The sequence below is a fragment of the Drosophila takahashii genome, chromosome X (genome assembly GCF_030179915.1).
Source record: "Drosophila takahashii strain IR98-3 E-12201 chromosome X, DtakHiC1v2, whole genome shotgun sequence".
In the NCBI taxonomy this organism is placed as follows: Eukaryota; Metazoa; Arthropoda; class Insecta; order Diptera; family Drosophilidae; genus Drosophila; species Drosophila takahashii.
The window spans coordinates 22,133,728-22,152,350 of NC_091683.1; the positions used below are offsets into that span (position 1 = coordinate 22,133,728).

General features: G+C 41.7%; 2 protein-coding genes across 5 annotated transcripts; one reads left to right on the plus strand and one right to left on the minus strand.

Moving 5' to 3' along the window:
- Positions 1–2,580: 2,580 nt before the first annotated feature.
- Positions 2,581–5,529, minus strand: mst (misato mitochondrial distribution and morphology regulator). The gene is made up of 3 exons (XM_017153515.3): positions 5,371–5,529; positions 4,588–5,314; positions 2,581–3,580 (listed from the first exon to the last, which is right to left on the minus strand). Exons 1-3 carry the CDS (start codon positions 5,449–5,451, stop codon positions 2,667–2,669), a joined length of 1,722 nt encoding a protein of 573 aa, XP_017009004.2. The 5' UTR covers positions 5,452–5,529; the 3' UTR covers positions 2,581–2,666.
- Positions 5,530–6,466: 937 nt separating this feature from the next.
- On the plus strand, positions 6,467–18,619 carry bbx (bobby sox). 4 transcript variants are annotated; one of them, XM_017153695.3, is made up of 4 exons: positions 8,504–8,643; positions 14,283–15,484; positions 15,548–15,629; positions 16,527–18,619. In XM_017153695.3, the coding sequence occupies exons 2-4, from the start codon at positions 14,352–14,354 to the stop codon at positions 17,790–17,792; spliced, it is 2,481 nt and encodes an 826-aa protein (XP_017009184.2). In that variant the 5' UTR covers positions 8,504–8,643; positions 14,283–14,351; the 3' UTR covers positions 17,793–18,619. The 4 variants fall into 4 exon arrangements, 2 of the variants coding, with proteins under 2 accessions (XP_017009184.2, XP_070075163.1); XM_070219062.1 differs by lacking the exon at positions 8,504–8,643 and adding an exon at positions 12,667–12,763; XR_011419775.1 differs by lacking the exons at positions 15,548–15,629; positions 16,527–18,619 and adding an exon at positions 6,467–6,985 and having other exon boundaries at positions 7,044–8,643; positions 14,283–14,422.
- The last annotated feature ends 4 nt before the right edge of the window (positions 18,620–18,623 follow it).

Here is an 18,623-nt window from a genome sequence, read left to right on the forward strand (position 1 = left end):
GTTTTTTGAATAAATAATAAACTTTATTCTTATAATTTTAGCTAAATAAGTTATTTTCTTCCGCGACTATAAGGTTCTAAAAAAACTAGTGATAATTTAGCAATTAATTTTAGGTTAAATTCAAATATTGTAAAAGTTTTCCTAAAATTTCAGCGAAATAATTTATTTGGTTTTGCGACTATAATAATATAATACATTTATAATAATTAATAATAAATTTTTAATTTAAATATTTTAAAATTGTAATTTTTTCTGAAAATTTCAGATAAATAATATAAAACCAAATATAAAGACTATAAGGTACCTACTATATATCCTTTCTAATAAACATATATGACCCTTTGATGTTAGGTATCAAAATTGATTGCCATGCAAATAAAAATTCACCGATTTCCTTCGGCACGTCCATGTCGTCATCGTCATCCATTGACGACTCTTAAAATCTCTCTGCCCAGACAAAAACTGTTTTTGTTTTGCATTGTTTTGTTTTGGCTTTTCCTCGCTTTCCTGGAAACGCGGAAAATATCAAAGCCGCTTCCGAGACAGCCAATCATGAAGTGCCGCAGGTGGGGGGAGTGGGAGGGAGGGGGGCCCAACAACTTCCGCTCCGGGGGAAGCCTAACCAACCTGACACCTTCGAAGTTAAGGGGGAACTGGGTGGGGCGTGGGATAAGAACCCTCTTAAAGCCATTCAAATCGATTGTGCATCAGTGAGTTTATTTTGAGTATCACAATGAAATTTATGCCTAAAATCACAAGCATATGAATATTTTATTATACCCTTGTAGAGGGTATTATAATTTCAGTCAGATGTTTGCAACGCAGTGAAGGAGACGTTTCCGACCACATAAAGTATATATATTCTTGATCAGGACCAATAGCCGAGTCTATCTAGCCATGTCCGTCTGTCCGTCTGTCTGTCTGTCCGTCTGTCCGTCTGTCCGTCTGTCCGTCTGTCCGTCTGTCCGTTTCTATGCGAACTAGTCTCTCAGTTTTAAAGCTATCGCGATGAAACTTTCCCGAAAGTCTTCTTTCTATTGCAGGTAGTACATATGTCGGAGCGAGCCGGATCGGACCACTATATCTTAAGGCTTCCATAGGAATATTCAAACAAATATAAGAAAATTCATTGTAACTTTGTAGGAAGTAGGCGTTTTGATTCTTGACTACTTATGTATAAACAAAAATATATACGCTGAATCTGGAATCCCTGGAACTGCACCGAGTGAGCAATACTTTATCTACAAGGGTATATAAGCTTCGGCTGGCCGAAGTTAGCTTCCTTTCTTGTTTTTTATATCATATTCTATGATGATATTTAATTTTAATTTTAATTTAATTTTATTGTTTTACTATCCTAGCACAACAAGCATGAAACTTATTTCTTACTGCGCTAGTCACTTTGAACATAAAATCTTACACCAATTACATTAAACAAAATCTATAACAAATACAATTACAAACTATTATTTTATTATGCCTTATTATATTTTATTTTACTACTTTTTTATTATTTAACTTATTCTATGATGATATTTAATTTAATTTTATAGTTTTACTATCCTAGCACCACAAGCATGAAACTTATTTCTTACTGCGCTAGTCACTTTGAACATAAAACCTTACACTAATTACATTAAACAAAATCTATTACAAATACAGTTACAAGTTATTATTTTATTATGTCTTTTCTATGATATTTTATTTACTACTTTTTTATTTATTTAACTTAATAAGTACACTTTCTCGAGCTATGAACAAAAACATAGAAGCAGAAGGTGTAATTTGGATTTCACAGTTTTTATTTGACTGTTTACATATGCGGTAATGATTTTTTTGAAATAATTACCAAAAAATATATATTATTTCCATTGTATCGGCTAAAATACTGATTTCTTTAGGTGGAAAAACAGGATCTGGGATTTTGTAAAAATTAGGATTTTTACTTGAGTTTAGAAAAACTAATTTTTAGTCTATTTTTACATTTTTACATGTTACATTGCACTTTTTAGAGAAAAAATGTCAAAAAATTAAAATGTTGAATGCCCATCGATTTTGAACTTTATTGCGAGCTCAACGATTTATGACATATTTGGACTATTTATTTTTTCTTTCGGTCAAAATACTAATTGCGGATTTTTTTTGCTGTAATTTGACCAAAGATTGTGACAAATCAAGAATACGTGCTGTGTTGAACAGCTAACAAACTTTCAAATCGATCCACATCACCTTTTGCCTGATTTATAAAAATTATTATTTTGGCCAATTTTTTCATTTTTTAAATGTAACCCCTACGTCACAGTTTTTTCCAAAAATGTAAAAAAAAATCTAATCACGAGTTCAACGATGTATGCCATTCCATATTCGGACTATTCATTTTCTTTCATTCGCCCGAAATAGCACTTTTGGTAGAAAATCAGAATTGGGGGTTTTGGTAAAAAATACGATTTTTCTTAGTGTTCCAAATGCTGTTTTCTTTTGGTTTTCAGTGAAATAAACAATACAAATTGTTAGATTTTAAACTTGTATTAACAAAAATGTACTATAACATATGAATAAAATATTATCAAAGAACTGGAATTAGTATTCAAAAGCATATGAGTGTGTTTATTATCCTACGGCCTATCACAAAATCGTGTTCCCCCAAAATACTGGATTCCCACATCCTACAGATACTGCGAGTCTGCATAGAGGTCCCGGAACTCGAGCAGCTGATCCAGCGCCGTCTCGTAATCATCCCGCTCCAGGCCAGAATTTGAGTACGCCTGCAACTTGGCCAGCTGCACGCGATGCGTCTGGGCGTGCAGGTTGTCCAGGTGCTCGCCCAGCTTGCTGGAGTTCTGCAGGGCGGCCAGCAAGGGTGCGGAATCGACACGAGTGCCCGACTCGCGTTCCCCGCCGCCAGGCAAACGGAAGCCATCGCTGGAAATGCCCCCGCCAAACAACTCGTAAGGAAAGGGCAGTTGCGTCTTCAGCGGCAGCGACGTGGCTGCAGCATTGGTGACGCTGCCATGATAGCTGCACTGGTAGTACAGCTGCAGCATGTGAGAGACACTGTCGCAGTTATAGGCTGCCATCCGCAGTTGTTCGCCAGCCGTCTCTCTTGGCCGCTTCAAACGCTCGGCGGGAATGCCACGAGCCGTCACCGATTGCATCACAAACGAAGTGCCCGGTTCGCAGCCCGGCGTTAGTTGTGTGAGCAGCGCATGGTCGCCGCTCTGGTCCAGAAACTCGATCAGATCCTGCCCCGCCCGCAAACCAAATGGCAAGGCCATGCCGGCGGCAGTCATCTTCCTGCCCGAAGGCGAAACACGCTCGCAGAAACGCAACAGCGACTCGGGCGTCTGCCGCAGGCGATAGCCCAAGGTGGCGGTGTCCAAGAAGGCGGCCAGCAAGGCCGATGTCTGGTAGAGATTATCCGCCTGCCACTGCAGTCCCGGCAGGCTGCGCGACTTAAGGCTATGGTTGCGCCAAATGCTCTCCAGCGTGGACAGCGGCGTGAACATGGAAGCCTGCTCGCTGAGATGGTGGTAGCTCAGCACACTGTTCACCACGCGAATGCTGTGCGACAGGCGGGGATCTGGGGGAGGAGAAAAAAGAAATGTAAGCTAGGTTCCCTTGCTTGATATTAATTAGAGCCCTGCGTGAATCATTCAATTTTTGTTTTATCATAGTATGTTATGAAATTTCTGATCTGTTTAATTCAATTCTATGTGAAATATATTGAATGTTTTTCTAATTCATTTCGAATTGATTGAATGAATGAAAATTTTTATGAATTTTTTGAATTTGCCAGATTTTTGTTTGGCTTTCTTTTGAGAAAAAATAGTGCAAAATTTTTAACAAATCAATGTTAACTGCATGGAAAATAAAATTCATGCAGATTTAATCACCCTTTCTTCTTCAAAAGAATCATGAATCATTCAATTTTTGTTTTATCATAGTATGCCATGAAATTTCTCATTTGTTTATTTTAATTCTACGTGAAATAAATTGAATGTTTTTTTTTTTAATTCATTTAGAATTGAATGAATGAGTGAATTAATTTTATGAATTTTTTGAATTTGCCAGATTTTTTTGGGCTTTCTTTTGAGAACAAAAAGTGGAAAATTTGTAACAAATCAATATTAACTGCTTAGAAAACAAAATTCAAGCAGATTGAATCACAAAATTATGGCCCCTTTTTCTTCAAAAGAAATTGTCGTTAAAATTATTTCGGAATTCATGCCATTCATTCATTCAATTCTAGTAAACTCAAAATTCTAATTAATTTAATTCTATTTAATAATTTGAATTATTTCGGAGTTCATGCCATTCATTCATTCAATTCTATTAGAATCAAAATTCAAATTCATTCAATTCTAGTAAACTCAAAATTCTAATTAATTTAATTCCATTTAATAATTTGAATTATTTCGGAGTTTATGCCATTCATTCATTCAATTCTATTTAACTCAAAATTCAAATTCATTCAATTCCATTAAACTCAAAATTCTAAATAATTCATTCATATAAAACAAAAAAATTAAAAATAATTTATTGAATCCATTCATGCTGGGCTCTAATATTACACCCTACTGTTCTCACCCGCTTGAGCATAACTGGTCATCCTGGGATAGTGCAGCGGCAGCACAAAGCTGGCCCGACTGTACTCATCGTTCAGGTGCTCCAGACACTTCCCGGCCAGCCCGCCGAAGCCGTCGTCGATGTCGAAGAGCATGTGGAAGCCCTGCAGGCCGTCGCACTCCTCCACATACAGGCGTATGCGATCGCAGAACTCATCGTTGAAGGTGACTTCCTGCCACAGCTCCGTTCCGGCGGAGTAGGTGCCCAGCGCCTGGACCGTGGGATCCCTGACCAATCCAGGCAGCACATTCAGGGTCCTTGGATGGTAGCGGGCATAGAGGAAGTCCGCCCAACTGTTTGCCTTCTCCGCCAGCTGGTAGTTCTTCTCCGGCGCCACCGAGTTCTTCAGCAGATCCCTCTGGTACTCGGAAATGGCGGCCACCGGCTGCTCCTGCACATCCAGCTGCTCGCCGGCCAACCCACTCTCCTCCGCCTGCCGGCGAGCCTGCTCCAGCTGCTCACCCGTGCCCAGAGGCAGCAGCTCCTCGTCCCGCTGCACAAAGTTGCCGTACAGCTCGCCCGCGACCGGCAGGTGACCCAGGGTGCCGGCCAAATCCACGGACAGCAGGCGGGGCGTGTAGGTGGTGCGATTGAGGGCATTCAGCCCCTCCCTGTAGAGAATGTCATTGTTGGGCAGCTGACCCTCGGCCACCTGGTCGCCTTCGTCGGCGTACCTGAAGTTGGCCTCCTGGAAGAGCGTAGTTAGTGGGGTTCTTCGGCTGCCAGGTGGGTGCGGCAACTCACCTGCTGGTTCCAGAAGTGGGCGCCCACATAGTTGGCGTACGTTCCGAACTGGAAGGTCAGAATCTCACGTGTATGGTCCATAACAGCCGGCGAATTAGCAATTAATTGTGCCGGGCTCGAAGATAAATACTTTTTATACCAAATATACCGAAAACTATGACAAACGGTCACGCTGGAAAAATGGGTTTAGAAAATAATGAGGGGATTCCCTAAACTGTTAAATTGTTGAAAATTAAAAAAAAATTTCAGCAATTAAGGGAACGATTCAAAATGGTTCCTGTTAAATTTTCAAACAGCTGTTATGTATGGTCCATAACAGCCGGCGAATTAGCAATTAATTGTGCCGGGCTCGAAGATAAATACTTTTTATACCAAATATACCGAAAACTATGCCAAACGGTCACGCTGGAAAAATGGGTTTAGAAAATAATGAGGGGATTCCCTAAACTGTCAAATTGCTGAATTGTTGAAAATTGAAAAAAAAATTTCAGCAATTAAGGGAACGCTGTTATTTGTTGAAAAGTTTCACAGCACTTAAAACATGTAAAATTTGTTTTATAATTGCTAGTTACTGTCTTAAATTGTTACCAAGGTAAAAATAACCAAAAATATGCTTTCTAAGTTGATTTTGAAATAAATAATGCGTACTGGTGATACTAAAATGTTACAGAGTTGCCATGATTAAAAAAAAAACAAAATTAAAAATAATAATTATAGTATTTAAGACACTACAAAAATGGATGTTAGTTATTAATAGTACATAAAAACGTAAGAAAAACTGTTTTAATAATTTAAAAAATAATAATAATTTTATAATATGAACTCAAGACATTAAATAATTTAAATTAAATTACTGGCTTACTTTATTAAATAGTTAAGAAAAACAACAAATATATTTTCTAATTCGATTTTTAAGAAAACCTAATTTAAATTTGAATGGAACAGTTGATAAATAGATTAATTATTCAGCAATTAAAAAATTTTGGTAAATACCCTACATCTGGGCGCTCAAAGGGGGGTTCCCTTGGCTGCGCTCCTGAAAGCCCACGATTCCCAGCCATTTGGTATATTTGGTATTTTTCCATCGCACGGTCACACGGCGCACATGGCGTAACGATTTTTTTTTTGCCGGTAAAGAAATGTAATTTGAGCCATGTTCCGGACGATATCCATCCGTTGGATGCTCCAACGCGCCGGCGGCAACCCGCACTCCGCCTGGCTGGTGGCCAGGTCGCGGGATTGCTCCGCCCGCCAGAGCCTGAGCCTGAGCACCACGAACCAGGTCAAGGCCGAATCGGAATCGAAATCGAAGGAGCCCTCGCAGGCGGAGCTGCTGCAGGAATTCGCCCGGATGCCGGTGCAGCGCATCCGGAACTTCAGCATCATTGCGCACGTGGATCACGGGAAGAGCACGCTGGCCGACCGGCTGCTGGAGCTCACGGGAGCGATAGCCCGCAACGCTGGGCGCCACCAGGTGCTCGATAGCCTCCAGGTGGAGCGGGAGCGTGGGATCACGGTCAAGGCGCAGACCGCCTCCATCTTCCACCGCCACAAGGGGCAGCTGTATCTGCTCAATCTCATCGACACGCCCGGTCACGTGGATTTCTCCAATGAGGTGGGTTATTCCCCTTGCATATCTACCATTCCATGCTAATCCTTGGTTTCCATGCCAGGTTTCCCGCTCGCTGGCCGCCTGCGATGGCGTGGTCCTGCTGGTGGACGCCTGTCACGGTGTCCAGGCGCAAACGGTGGCCAATTACCACCTGGCCAAGCAGCGACAACTGGCAGTTGTTCCCGTTTTGAACAAAATCGACATAAAACACGCCAATCCCGACCAGGTTTGCCAGGATATGAAGCTGCTGTTCGGCATAGAACCCGCGCAGGTGCTGCGCGTCTCTGCCAAACTGGGCACAGGCGTGGCGGAGGTCCTGGAACGGGTTATAGAAACGGTGCCGCCGCCAAAAGTTCAGCGGGACAGCGATTTTCGTGCGCTGATCTTCGACAGCTGGTTCGACAAGTATCGCGGTGCGCTGAACCTCATCTATGTGCTGGACGGCAGGCTGGAGCAGAACCAGGACATCCAGTCGCTGACCACCAAGAAGGTGTATCCGGTGAAGAGCATTTCGGTGCTGAGACCAGCAGAGTGTCCTGTTCCGGATTTATACGCCGGTCAGGTGGGCCTGATTGCCTGCAATATGCGAAACAGCAAGGAGTCCATTGTCGGGGATACCATCTGCCTGAAGAACCAGGCGGCCAGCGCCGCCGGCAGCTATCGCCCGCAACAGCCGCTGGTCTTTGCCGGCGTCTTTCCCGCCGATCAGTCCAAGCATGTGGCGCTGCGCAGTGCCATCGATAAGATGATACTCAACGACTCGGCGGTCACGGTGAAAGTTGACTCCAGTCCCGCTTTGGGTCAGGGTTGGCGCCTGGGCTTCCTGGGTCTGCTGCACATGGAGGTCTTCTGCCAGCGGCTGGAGCAGGAGCATGGCGCCGAACCGATCATCACAGCGCCCTCGGTCACTTATCGTCTGGTGTTGAGCAATCCCAAGATGATCCGGCAGCAGGGACGCGACACCATGGACATTTCGAATGCAGCTCTCTTCCCCGAACCGCACAGCATCAAGGAGTACTATGAACCGCTGGTTTTGGGCACCATAATCACGCCCACCGACTATGTGGGCCAGGTGATCGGGCTGTGCGTGGAGCGACGCGGGCTGCAGCAAAGCTCGGTGAACATCGACGAGACGCGCGTGCTGATGAAGTACGTCCTGCCGCTGAGCGAGATCATACTGGACTTCCACGATCGCCTCAAGTCGCTCAGTTCGGGCTATGCCAGCTTTAGCTACGAGGATCACGGCTACCATCCGTCGCATTTGGTGCGCCTGGATATCCATCTGAACGGCAAGCCTGTGGAGGAGTTGTGTCGCATTGTCCATGTGTCCAAGGCCACCGGCGTCGCCAGGCAGATGGTGCTCAAGCTGCGCGAGCTGATACCCAAGCAAATGGTGCAGATCGCCATACAGGCGTGCGTGGGCAGCAAGGTGCTCGCCCGGGAAACGATCAAGGCGTATCGAAAGGATGTGACGGCGAAGCTCTACGGTGGGGACGTCACCCGGCGGATGAAGTTGCTGAAGCAGCAGGCCGAGGGCAAGAAGAAGATGCGCATGTTTGCCAATATTCGCGTACCGCACGAGACCTTCATCAATGTGCTCAAGCGGTAGGATCGATCCCGACCAGAATATCCCGTCTCGAAACTATTTGTGATCAATTTGGGTGAGTGATTGTTGTAATATATTTTTTAAATATTTAATATCTTGCTTAAAAACCCATAAAAAAATACCAAGATATTATTAAGCTTTTTAAAGTCAAGAATTTTTATAAACATAACTCACAAAAAAATTTGATTGGTAAAATTGAACTATACGGATAGTTAGGTAACTATAAAAGATAGTTACGTGTATTTTGTTTTTGTTTTGGGTGTGTGTCTTTGCTAATTGTGTGTATTTGTTGTTGTGAAAGTAACTATTTAATTGGTAGAATTGACAATTTTTGTGGTAGGGGACTGTTTGACAATTATATTCGTAAATTTTTACCATTTTTTTCTTTTCGTGAAGTTTTAGAGTTTTCATACCATTTTTTTTTGTTTATAAAATAGTCTAGTAAACTAATGATAAATATAGCTTTTTAGACCCATTACTCCTAGTCTTTTTTTTCGTTTTAAGGAATTTTTGAGTTGTTTATGGGTACTAATCTTAATAAATGTATAATCACATTTTAAATGTATTACACATAGAATGAATCAATAGACAAACAATTTTTATTGCTCATTTAAACGTAAATGTTTACTAATAACCTGAATAGAAAGTAATGTTTAAAATAAAAAACAAGAGAGAACGCTATAGTCGGGTTGGTGTCCCGACTATCTAATACCCGTCACTCAGCTAAAGGGAATGCGAACGCTGTGTCGGGTTGGTGTCCCGACTAATAATCGTAACTCAGCTAAAGGGAGTGCGAGGGAGATAGATATATGTTGACATTTTATAAAGCGTATAACTTTTTAATGAATGGTCCGATTTGAAAAATATCTTCTACATTTCGATAGGTATAAATATACACAATAAAATTGCATTTATACTTCTCGAAAATCTTTAAAGATGTGGGCGCAGGACCCATTTTAAAATCGTTATTGGGCGATTGTGGGTGTTAGAGGGGGCGTGGCGCTCGGCTAAAATAAACTTGCGCTGCGTAGGAAGCCAAAGTATATGTGTGGGAAATCTCAACCTTCTAGCTTTTGTAGTTTCCGAGATCTCAGCGTTCATACAGACAGACAGACGGACAGACAGACGGACAGACGGACAGACGGACATGGCTAGATCGACTCGGCTAGTGACCCTGATCAAGAATATATATACTTTATGGGGTCGGAAACGCTTCCTTCTAGCTGTTACATACTTTTGCACGAATCTAGTATACCCTTTTACTCTACGAGTAACGGGTATAAATATCTTTGAGAGGTTCTGTCGCTTATCGTTGTGGTCTCTTCACCCGCCCCCATTTTCCTCTCCAGTTTCCGCGGTTTGTGCGATACGTCTTATCATTGTTTGACTCTTGGCTGAAAATAGAATAATTCCGTCTTATAATTATGTGGTCGCGGAATTGGGCGTGGTCGTGGAACGCCCCTTTTTCAAAGTTCATTAACATCAGAACGAAACTAAAACTATCAGAAAACTGAACTGAATTAGTTAAGTCATTGTACACTCCCCGGATAAATAAGATTTTTAAGAATATTGTAGGGTAGAGGTTTTTAAGTTGGAAGTCTGTTAGTTGGAACAGTCGACTTTCTAAGATTTTTTCCACTAAACAAATTTTTAAAACAAAAATTAAAATGAAAAGAATTTTGGACTAATCGGATTGGTACAAACAAAACTATAGCTATTTATAGCGCACTGGTATAGCATTTTTGTAAGGTTTCAGAATTAGGAATTACATTTTATATAAATCAGATGGCTTTAGCTATGATCGTTTTTTCTTTCATAATTCTCAATTACTAGAAGAGTGGCATATCAAACTCACGATTTTTTTAATAATGCAGAAATGTTCTTGCTCGTGTATTTATATAATTTGTTAATTCATCACCGCGATTTTTTCTAAATGCTACTTTTTACGATATGTCACTCTATAAAATATTTTAAATATTTTTCAATTTTATTTTAAATTTTTATAATACAATTTTTAAAGTCAACAATATGATTTACAAATGTATTGTTGTTTAACTATAAAACCTTAAAAAATGTATTTTAAACCATACAAAAAGAAAGGGTATCAAGGGTTCAATTTTATAAACTTGTTCTTAACTTCATTTCATTTTGGCCTTGACGCAATTGTGTTGTTGTTAGTGGGTACCCAAAGAAGGAAAGCTACAAGGAGGAAGAAGCAGAGACAGACACAAAAATCGAATTTCCCTGACCCTGAAAACTGCCACTAAGCAACATGCAATCATACACACGCAGGCGACTGAGTTGAGACAAGGAGAAAGAGAGAGAGAGAGCTAGATATAGTGCATAACGGTATCCCAGCGGCCCCAAAAACAAACGTAAATACAGTGCACGCCCAAATGAGTGAATTCTTTCGCAAAACAATTTAAGACTCTGAAAAAATGCATAAATAAATAAAATCAAGAGAAGAAGGACACATACATAAGTCAATTTATTTAAATTTTACAGTTTTGCACTAAAACTTAAGTTCTAGCAGAAATATTAATCTTTGAAAAATGTTTTTTTTTTGAAAAGAAATATAATAAAATTTATCCAATTCATATTAACATTGGTTTACTCCACCGAGAGTGCACTTTGTTTTTGAGCTTGTGTGTGTGAGATGAGATAGCCAGTTGGGTCGCTTGTGTCGCTCTCCCGACCAAAAAGAGAGAGGAGAACTGAACTGAAGTGAACCTCCAAACCTGAACCGTTGGGGGGTGGGTGGTGAACTGCAGGGGGTGGCGGTGGGTGGGTGGGTTGCTCGGTTGTTTTGCCGTTCATCTTGCTCTGCATGTGTGTGTGACCTTGAAAAACAATAACATTGTTGTTGCCCCTGGCTTGGGCAAAAATGCAAATTGCAAACAAACTGAATCGGCAACCGTTCGAGCAAAACTGTTAAATGTGGTTATGCAATAAAAAAAGCACGGTTTTGGGGGGGTGGTATATACATTGTACATATATCGTGTATATAGTATTCCCACAAACACTTAATATTGCTAGTTGATCGACCAACTTGTTGCAAGAAAGGGGAGTAAAAGGGGAGAATATTGGGTGGAGTATAGAAAATTTTCCCCCTTCGTAGATTTTAATAATTTTGTATTCATCCCATTTCTTTATTTTATTAAACATTTCAAATCTTTTATTAGTTCCAAAGAATTCGACTTAATTTTTTTAATGTTAATTTAAAAAACTCATTTTTCATTTTGGTAAAAACTTATTTTCTAAAAGTTGTTTTTATTAGTTAAACTTTTTTTGATCCTTTTTTAACTTATTTTTAAATTAAGTAGTTTAATAAATCTGATTTCTTGGAAATCCCCCTTTATAAAATGAACTGCACTCTGTGCGATTCTCCCGTCAGCAACAACAACAAATCGAAAACAGCTGAGCGAGCGCTGCAAGTGCAACAGAGACGGCTGCACTCCTCTCTCCCATTCGGCAATCGGTTACTTTGTTATTGTTTTTGGAGAGAGACTGGCGAGTGTGTGTGAATATGGATGCGTTGCGGATATGGGGAGCTCACACATACAAAGGGGTGTCTGCAGAAAGAAAAAGCAAAATAAAATAAATTTCGCTGTAGTATTGTTGTTGGTGCGCGTAATTAAACGTCAGCAGCGATGCCACTGTGCAGTGGGGCAAATTTGTAATAATTTTCGAATACTTTTTTGAAAAATTTATATAGGTTGTCTTTCTTAAATTTCCATTCTTTTTATTGCTATTTTTAAAGTTTTCATAGTTAGTCAAACAAAGTCCGTTGCTAAAAATAAATTGAACATCCTCCCTTTTTCATACATTTTTGGAAAACAAATTATTAAACTTCTAAGTTAAATTTAAAATTTTTTTTTAAAAATAGTGATCTTGATGAATTAAAGTTTCAAACATATTTGATTCCGTTTATATCAGATATGCTCTTAAAAAATGTTTGTACATTTTGAAATACAAATATTCTGCGATCTGGCCCATAGTGCGAAGCGACGTCTCCACATCGTCGTCTGCGCTGCCGACGTCGCTGCCTCTGGCCGCCGCACAAAAACACAAAAACAGAAAACACAGTCAGTTTTCATTCTCATTTGACATCATCAACATTGAAATTTAATTAAACGAGAGCAGACCCTTCGATTCGAGGCAATACTTTCATTCAAGTAAATTGCGATTTAAACAAACCTTTATTTATGCTAAGTTCATAAAAAACAGTTTTCATTTAGAATTTTTGTTTTGTGCGAAAAAATGTAAAAATTAAGCGACGCGCACAAAATAACAAACGTCATCAGCTGTTCTTTGTTTGTGTTTGTATGAGCTTTATATGCGGGAGAACCGATTGTGCTTGAGTGTGTGTGCTGCCTTTTTTTTCTTATTCAACAATAAAATATAAATGAAATGGTTGCATTTGAAAGTCAGTTAAAAACCTAACCTAGAAAACTAGAACTAATCGTTTGAAGGTTATGAACAGAATCGCCCCTCCCCCTGCCGCCCGCCGCCCCTTTTGAAACTTGGCCTTGACCGTGTGCATCTGTGTGTGTGAGAGCGAAAGAGATGGAGGGAGACGGCCAACGGTAACCAACAGCTGACAGCTGCACTTTACTTATTAGGCCAGGTGGCAACGCTGGCTCAGCGATCCTCCTCCCCTCCCCTTCTTGCACCATATCGAAAAAAACAGTTCACAATAACAACAAAGGCAGTGCGTTGCTCGCACAAACAAATAAGTAGAATAACAAAGCAACAATAGCAGCAACAATAAATGGACTTAATCAAGTTCAAATCGAACTGTGCGAAAAAGAGAGACGCACTCTCTCTTCTAGCGCTCTCCCTCTCGCACACACACACACCGAAGCTTACGCTCAGCTGTACACGTAGCCTGTTTTCGTTTTTTTGTTTTTTTTGTTTTTCTTATTCCATTTCTACATTTCTTTATTTGTGTGTTTTGTTTGTCACATAATTGTGCAATAGCAGTGCGAAGAAAACAATTATTTATCAATATGGAAAACTTTCAATAAATTTTGCAAGTGTAACTGTTAGCTATTGAAAATTAAAAGAAGAAAATTGTGTTTTGTATATTGTAGCAGAAATAAGGTTTGTTTTTATAAATTCTACCCGTATTCCCTCAATTTTAAATTGTAATGTTAATTTAAATGCAGTCAATTTGTCAATCCAACACAATTTTCTTCCTGTGCAGTTGTTATGGCTAACCTTTGTAGTGTTGTAAAATATTGGAAATAAACTTTATTTTTTTCCAGTGCTTTGCCTTTGTTGTTATTTTGTTTTTTTATTTTTTGCAAATATTTTCATGCCTATGTATTCACTGACCGTTTTTTTTTGTCTCTCCTGTATTTACGTATGAGTATGATTTCGCTTTAATTTCATAATAATAAAATATGCTTTGTTTGTGTGCGGATGAGTTTATATTTTTGTTTAAGGAACTTTTGTGTGGGAAAGAAAGAGAGGCAGCGCACGCACATACACAAGCACAGCTGATCTACTCGCTCGCTCCATCTCTTTCTCTCTGGAAATTTGTAAACAACTCAATATCGCAAAAACCAGAGCTGCCAATTGGTTTTTTTTTTTTTGTATTTCTTCCAGCCACATTGGCATCGCCGTTTTCTTGCATTTGTGAAATTCACTCTCTAAAACATAAACGTACACAACTTTTTCGAATACTTTCAGCGTAATATGCTCGAGGATCGGGACTAGAAAGATAGGTGGAAAGGGAAAAGGAAAACGAAAGCTGGGAACATGATCAACGGCCTGAGCGTTGGCGGTGGTCAGCAGGTGGCGCAGGTGACGCCAACAGGTGCTGCAATTAAATTGCACTTTGCCTACAACAACAGCAGCAACACAAGCAACATTAACAGTAGCAGCAACAGCAACAAAAACAACAACATCTACAGTGGCCTTAAAACAGTGGAGCAAAAAATGAGCAACAGCAACAAAAAGTCGGGCGAAGTGCTGAAAATAATCGAGAAGATCCGGGAAACAAGTGGAGGAGCAACAGGTGGCCGCCAAGGATCAGGGATCAACTATACGGGATATGCAACAGCCAGGGGACTTTCACCTGGCGAACCCAGGATAATTTCAAGCGCCCCCCAAGGATCAGGATCCGGATCAGGATCAGGAAGTTTTCTGGACTACCAAGTGGTGGCCACTGGATCAGCTACTAGTATTACTCCCTTTTTTGGAGTTTCCCTGGCTGCCGGATCCTTGAGAGCAGTTTACAAGGTAGCCGAAGCAGGAAAAATATCAGGAAACGCAGGAAATGGAGGTATTTCCTCCTTGGGAGCAACTGGACTCCGCTGGCTGCCCATGCCCATGCCCGGAATCAAGGAATCCAAGCCTTCGAATGCAGGAGGAGCAGCACCTGGATCGCCACCTGGTGAAGCGGCCAAAAGTGCCTTAGTCAATCCACAGCCGCAGCGCACAGAGGACCAAGAAAATGCCTTTCGACGCATCGAGGATGTGCACAACTATGCCAAGCTGCAGGACTACAGCAGCGACACCGAGGCGGAGGACGAGGAGGAGGAAGAGGAGGAGGAGGAGGAGCTCGACGAAGAGGAGGAGGACGAGGAGGAGCAGGAGATCCGGGTGCAACTGCCGGTGCAGCAGGAGATAACTCGCATTCGTCGCGAGGCCGCCGAAGAGCATGTGGACGTGGATGTGGTCACAGTGCCGCAGGATCAGGAACAGGATCGTCGTCATGTACAGGAGCATCAGCATCAGCAACAGCAGGAGCAGCTTCATCAGGATCCACAGCAGCCGGCGGACAGCATCCGACCGGAGCACCATGCCCGCCGCCCCATGAACGCGTTCCTCATCTTCTGCAAGCGACACCGCGGCATTGTCAAGGAGCGCTACAAGACTTTGGAGAACCGGTGGGTATTTGCGTGCTCTATTTCCGGGAAATGTTACTCATGCAGCCATCTCTTTTGTTTTAGTGCCATCACCAAGATACTGGGCGACTGGTGGGCCGCCCTTGACGAACAGGAAAAGCATTGCTTCACGGATTTGGCGCAGCAGGTGGGGAATCTCATAGTTTACCTCTTGAAAAACCTTTCATTATATTATTGTATTGATCAGCATCACTAGACGAGCCGATCTAGCAATGTCCGTTTGTCCGTCTGTCCGTTTCTACGCAAACTAGTCTCTCAGTTTTAAAGCTATCGGAATAAAACTTTCCCAAGAGTCTTCTTTCTATTGCAGGGACTAAACAAATCGGAACCAGCCGGATCGAACAACTATATCCTATAGCTCTCATAGAAATAACCGCAAAAAATAATGGAAAAAAATTATAATTTCAGTTTTTTTTTTAATAATACCTTCTACATTAAGGAATAATACTTTTTATATATATCTGAATTTCGGATTAAATTTAAAAAAAAATCAGATGACTCATCATATAGCTGCCATAGGAACGATCGGAAAATTAATAGGAAAATAATAGGAAATAAATGATAGCTTCATTGGTTTTTTTTTGTATTCTCTTCTACTCTAGGATAGATTTTTTTTAATGTTTCCGATTAAATTAAACAAAAATCGGACGACTTTATTATATAGCTGCCATAGGAAGGACAGGAAAAAAAGCCAAAATAATATGATTTTTAAATTAATAGGAATTATCTTGTTTTAGTTAATATACATCGGGTTTTCCCTAAAGTCCCTACAATTTTTCTAAGAGAAAAAAAATTTTTTAAAAATAATATAATGGTAATTAGGAAACTACAAAATATTTTATGTTAGTAATTAAGTAAGTAAGTGAGGTAAATTGTTAAAATATCTTAAAAATAATAATTAGTTAAAAATATTAAAAATATCAACTCAATGTGACTAGCGCGATAATTATAAGTGTGCACTTGTAGCGCTGGGATATTAAATAAACTAATTAAATTAAAATTAAAATTTCTCGCTTATTTGCAGAACAAGGACGCCTTCTTCAATGCCAATCCCAACTTCAAGTGGTACAAGCTGCCCGCTCCGCCGCTGCGAACGCTGGCCACGCGTCCCAGCAATGCGGCTACCGGTCTACCTTTACCCAACGAGGATCAGCCAGCCAGTCAGCCGCCGACTGCCCTCCAAATGCAGTGGGCCGAGCGAGGCGAGTTGATGCCGCGTGCCCTGCTGCGCCGCGACTACTTTAAGCTGGCGGACGAAACGCAAATGGGCGAACTGAGCTCGCTGTTGCAAGTCCAAGTGCAGGAGAAGGACTACGCCCTGCAGCAGGTGCTCAGCGAGACCAGTCAGTTTCTATCCGCCCACATGCCAGGCGGCGGCGGCAATCCTCCGAATGGCAACTTGAACGTCAATAAACGCTCGTTGCCCTCGAGCAACTCGAGCAATTCCAGCGAGGAGGAGGCCGTCACTGGTGGCTCGCCCAGCAAGAAGGCCAAGTCATCGCGCTCCTGCAAGGGCAAGATCTACCAGGAGCTAGTCAACTCGGGCCAACTGGCGGCCGTAGCCAAGAAGAGCAAGGCTCGCTCACCGCCGGCAGGAAATCTAATGATCAGCGGTGGCAACTTTGTGGACATACCCCTAGATGCGGGTCCCAATACGCCGCCCGTTTCGCCACCGGAACGCCAGAACAGAAGTCCGGACTCCAGGCAGAAGCATCTGCGCAGCGTCTCCGAGTCCAGCAACGGTGGTTTCTTCGATCTCGAGGAGAAGATCAAGGAGCTGCCGGCCCTCAGCTTGGATGCCTACTTGCAGCGCAAGCGTAGCACCAAAAAGAAGAAGAAGTTCAGCGGCAGCAAGAAGCAAAGGAATTCAAATAGCACCGGATCAGTGGCCTCTAATGCATCAGCAGCAGCAGCTGTTGTGGCAGCCTCGACAACCAGCGAGCAGCTGGTGAGGATCAAGCAGCAGCAACAGGCGGTGGGCAGCCAGCGGCGCAAGGCGCGCAAGGAGAGCATCACGCGGCGCGATGTCAGCGCCATCGAGCAGGAGGTGGCCTCCATTCTGCCGCTGACCATCAACGGCAGCTACTACTTCAATCAGAGCAATGCGCCCGCGAAGGCGGTGACCTCTGTGACCTCGTCGTCGGCCTCGCCGCCGCTGTCCTCGAACTCCTCGTCGTCATCCTCGTCGCTCTCCTCGCCGGCGGCCTTCGATGTGACCTCCTCTACCTCAGATCTACTCATTCTGGCCGAAGTGGCCGCCAACCGCACTGAATTCACCAAGTCCAACTAGCGCCAGCAGCAGCAGCAGCAGCACCACCGACACCACCAGCACCACTGGCCGACCAGCATTACCAAAAACGATTTACGTAACTTCTCCTTTTCGATTCTGTTGAATTATCCAAAATATTCTCTTTTTTTTTTGAAACCTTGGAAGTAGGAAAGTGCATGCTAAGCATATCAACTTTTATAGCAGGGAAGACGAAAACTTCTTTATATTCCGTTTGAGAACTGTAAACTATTTAATTAGGTTTTAAAATGTTACACACATATTCAGAATATTTCGTTTCCTTAACCCCCCCGTAAAGTGCATTATTATATAATTAAAAAAAGAAAAAGAAGGAATATTCTCCTTGGAAAGTAGAATGTCAATTGCAAACCTTGATAGTCTGAGAGTGGGGTTAGGCGCCCTTCTTCGATACTTACAATGCTTTAAGCTATTTGCTGGTGGTGCCGCATGGAGATAGAAAACAGACATTCGTTGATCTACAATTTAGTCAATAATATTATGTAAAAACAAAAAAGGAGGTAATTCGAGAAGAGAGTCGCGGCGGTAGCGAATTATGTATTGTTTGTTATGATGGCGGCCGGAGAAAATCCGCGTCAGTTTCACACGCATATATCCATATATTTGGTATTTAGATAACTTGTTCTGTTTTTTTTCTTGTTAAGTTTCTCCTTTTATCGGGCCGCGTTCGCATAAGCAGCAAAAACAACAACATCCGAACGCTCATTAATGTTAATTATTATTATTTCTAATATGTAGTCGTAATTTATTGCTATATTTGTCAAAACGCAAACAATTTGCAAACAAAAATATATTCATTTAAAAGTGGAAAATGGA